This window comes from Montipora capricornis, chromosome 10 (genome assembly GCF_036669925.1).
Source record: "Montipora capricornis isolate CH-2021 chromosome 10, ASM3666992v2, whole genome shotgun sequence".
NCBI classification, from domain to species: domain Eukaryota; kingdom Metazoa; phylum Cnidaria; class Anthozoa; order Scleractinia; family Acroporidae; genus Montipora; species Montipora capricornis.
Genome location: NC_090892.1, coordinates 26819129 through 26823047, shown reverse-complemented (window position 1 = coordinate 26823047; position 3919 = coordinate 26819129). Strand labels below are relative to the sequence as shown.

General features: G+C 39.5%; 1 protein-coding gene across 1 annotated transcript; it reads right to left on the bottom strand.

Moving 5' to 3' along the window:
* Window positions 1-970: 970 nt before the first annotated feature.
* Window positions 971-3588, bottom strand: LOC138019725 (uncharacterized). Its single transcript, XM_068866600.1, has 2 exons — window positions 3444-3588; window positions 971-2739 (listed from the first exon to the last, which is right to left on the bottom strand). The coding sequence occupies exon 2, from the start codon at window positions 2729-2731 to the stop codon at window positions 1232-1234; it is 1500 nt and encodes a 499-aa protein (XP_068722701.1). The 5' UTR covers window positions 2732-2739; window positions 3444-3588; the 3' UTR covers window positions 971-1231.
* Window positions 3589-3919: the final 331 nt, after the last annotated feature.

Below are 3919 nucleotides of genomic sequence, written 5' to 3'. Positions count from 1 at the left end.
ATAACGGCCTCAAATTTTAAAGAGGTGTGCACTAAAATAGATTCTTTGGCAAAATCAAGAGGGAATGTCAAGCCTAAAACCACCCCATTACTTGCAAAATTGGTTTATGGCAGTGAAGATCTGGATCATGTCCCAGCTATCAGGTGGGGAAAAGAAAATGAGGACAAAGCACTCAGTGACTTCCATGCAATTGCTTTATCCAAGCACAGGAATTGCAAGCTGACAAAAAGTGGCTTACGTGTTATGAAAGGGAAACCCTACATTGGCGCAAGTCCTGATGGGTTGATGTCATGTTCGTGTTGTGGGGAAACTATAGTGGAAATTAAGTGCCCATATTGTATTCGTGACTTGTCTGTTTGTGAGAGCTGGGAGAAAACTGATTTTCTAGCACTTAGAAACAACACCATCCAACTCAAAAAAGAGCACAAGTATTATTATCAAGTGACCGGTCTGATGGGTGTGTGTGGAATTCCTAAGTGCTACTTTCTTGTTTGGACTCTGAGGGAGCTGCATATAGAACTCATTGAATTTGACCCTGGATTTTGGCCAAATGTCTTGTTGAAACTTGAGTTGTTTTTTAAGTCATATATGGCCAAAGTTATGCTTGGATTACATGTCATCTACTTCTGTGCTGTATGTGGGAAGCCAGTTTTGGAGGGTGAAGAACTTCCTGATGACTCACCTGACAACAGTGTTTGCTGTGATAATTGTGCTCTATGGTTCCACTTTCATTGTGTGCAAGTCAGCAGCATTGAGGAAGAGCAAGAGTGGCTCTGCCAGGCTTGCCTGGAGGATCTCATGACCGAGAACTTTAATGTCATTGCTACTGATTAAGTTAATCACAGACTGTGAAAATCCTCTTGTGGTTGTTTTATACACGAATGAACCCAGATTTATTTATTTATCTTTTATTTTGCAGAACTTCAACTTCATAATTCATTTCTCTCTTCCCCCCCCCCCCCCCCCCCACCAAGCCAAAGGATTCAGCAGTATTTTTCTTAGTTAAATGGATCCTTGAGGATAATTGCATACTTTATTTACTTAAAGTTAGGGTCAAGGGCATGATTCTTTTTTAAACTGGATAACGCCACAGACATTATGTTGTTTGTACTGATTGAACTTTGCGTACTGTAATTTAGCTTTCTTTTATGCAATGTTAATGTACGTTGTAGGTCAAACTTAAGCTTGTAGACATTAACCACAGGGGAAACTCTACTGTAACTACTGTTGTTCAAACACACAGTGGATCCTGGAAGCAAGTTAATGCACACACAACTAGCACAATGTCATCACACAAGGGCAGGTAGTTAATTGGAAGGATGTTCTTTAAAATGTGGAATTGCTTTAGTCGTCCAATTGCCTGTTCAACATAAATTCTCACGTTAGCAATTCGTGATGTTTCTGTGACATCCCCTGCAACCATTTGCATCCCTGCTTTTGTGCTTGGTGGAATACACAATGAGGCATTTCGCAGCAGCAACTCCTCCTTAATTTTAAATCCTCTGTCAGCCATGATTTGGTCATAAGGCTCCACACAATTTAAAAAATCACAGTCTCGTACAATGTATTTGTCAGTAGCCCTGCCACCATAACACTGTGATACATAACAAGGAGCCCCATTCGGTGTAATGGCTACCAAAAATTTAACTGTACAGTGGTGCTTGTAATCTGACCATAGTGCTGCCTGAATATCTAAAGCACTTGGGGTCTCAGTAAACACCTCAGAACAATCAATAATGCAACGTACATTTGGATAAAGTCTTTTAAAAGGGTCAGGCAAGTGTAGCTTTACCTGACCTTTACTTGGCCAAATAATCATCCAACTAAGTTCTTTTGCTAAGAATCTCAACCATGTTGACAGAATTGCTGATACAAGTGACTGAGAAACTTTGAACCTGAATGCTAGGTCATCTTCGAGTAATCCAAGCCTTAACTTCATAAGAGTCATGAGAAACTCTTGCTCAAGACTTAGTTTTCTGGATGGCCCTCTCTTGACTGAGGGTGGTTCCATGCCAGCTTCTTCATACCTTTCAAATACTTCAGTAAGACGCTGTGTAGTCCTTTCATTGGGTTTTTCTTTTAGAACTTGTGATTGGCCTTTCCAATAGTTCATGTTTTGAGCTTTTGGCTTTAAATAATCAAACAGATAACTGAATGTCTCTGCATCAGGTAACCCTGTATACACTGTTACCATTGCCGCTTTGGATACTTGTTTTAAAAGGAGATCTGGCCTCACAATTTCTGGATCCCAGTCTGAATCCTCTGTTTGCGATGACTCAGGTTCAGTATCTAGAACTACATCCATGTTAAAATCATCATTTGCTACAGTATCCAAAGCTACTTCTACAGTAAACTCATGTGTATCACTGTCATAACTGTGATTATTTGCATTGGGTGTTTCAGCTCTCTCTAGAGTTTTTCTTTTCTTTGGAGATTTGCCAAACGTAGTTTGCAACAGAGACAAGAAGAGTGTAGGGTGAGGATTCTCATTTGTGGGTTCACCATCTACAAAATGATTGGCACAAACATATGATCCCTTCCCTCCAGATACTTTTCCGCTTAATCCTGGAGCAATGTTATTTATCCAGATTTGATGTTTGTCCTTTGCTTGTGTAAACTTAAAGAAGCGCATAACTTTCACATGTGACCGGACTACGTATTTCTCAGGATATCTATCATCATTATTGCAGCCACCAACGCAGCAGCGGGCTTTCTTGGGCTTGAGTGACATAGAAAAACCTAAAAGGAAACAAATCAGGTGTGTCTGGCTAACTAAAAATAGTGTGGGCCATTCCATTTAAAATCCACACCCCCCTGTTGATGAGATTGTGTGAATTTCATCCCTTCAGATGTAAGAGATCAAAGTGCCGACATATTCCCCCTGTGAGAAAAAGGGGATACCTTATTTCCGCCCTCAGAAGAATGGGGATTTTTTTCCAATACCCTTCAGAAATATTTGAAAGATGAAAGAGTTCCGACACATGGACCCCCTCAGAAATGCTCTTCAGACCCCCCTCAGAAAATCTCGTCAACGGTAGGGGGGGTTAACTCCAAGAAATCATCATATGCCTCCATCCTTGTCGTAAACACAAATAAAAATTCATAAAGCCCTGGCTTACAATAAAATTTTATAGTCATGCCAATAAAGATAAATCAGATCAATAACAAGTACTAGTTTGAAAAGAAACGATCAACTATCGAAGTTTCAGCGAATCACAACATAAAAGAGATAGTTTACATTACTTTATTATTATTTAGCATAAGGTCTGAGCTTTCAAATAATTAAAGGCTACGCGATAAGCGGCGGAAGTGATTTCCTGTTCGCCACGTGCTCGTAGTTTGTGTCACACAACTTCACAAGGCCCAAAACATTTGCTGGGAATCGGGTGAAATATTATCGCTAGTTGGCTGATTTTTTATACAGAACTAGAAAATTTAATTACCTTCAATGTCTGTGAAGCTCGGGTTTTAAGGTTTGGTCGAAGAGCTATAAATAACAGAATTGTACCTGGCGTTTACTTCGTTCACGGATATTTTACAAAGAAATGTATGGGAATTGGTAACCGCGCCTCCAGAGTCTTTGCCTACCCGTCAAAATGGCGTCGAAAACCGTGATAAGGCCTATTTGTTGACTGAGTCAGTGTTATATTCTTATAAAAACAACTGAACAATTTTTATGAAATGAAAGATCTGTACATCTCCAAATTGATTACTTAAAAACTTGATTGATTAAAACCCTGGATTAAAATTTTGTCATGCTCCCTTCCATCACTGTCACATTGAAATTTTACCCTAGCAGTGATAACAGCTAGCTGTATATCAACCTATTTACAATTACAGACAGACTGCATGGTAATTCCGGAACAAGCGAAGATTATCGAGATTTGACAACTTACATTTGTATTTTTATTGATGGTGC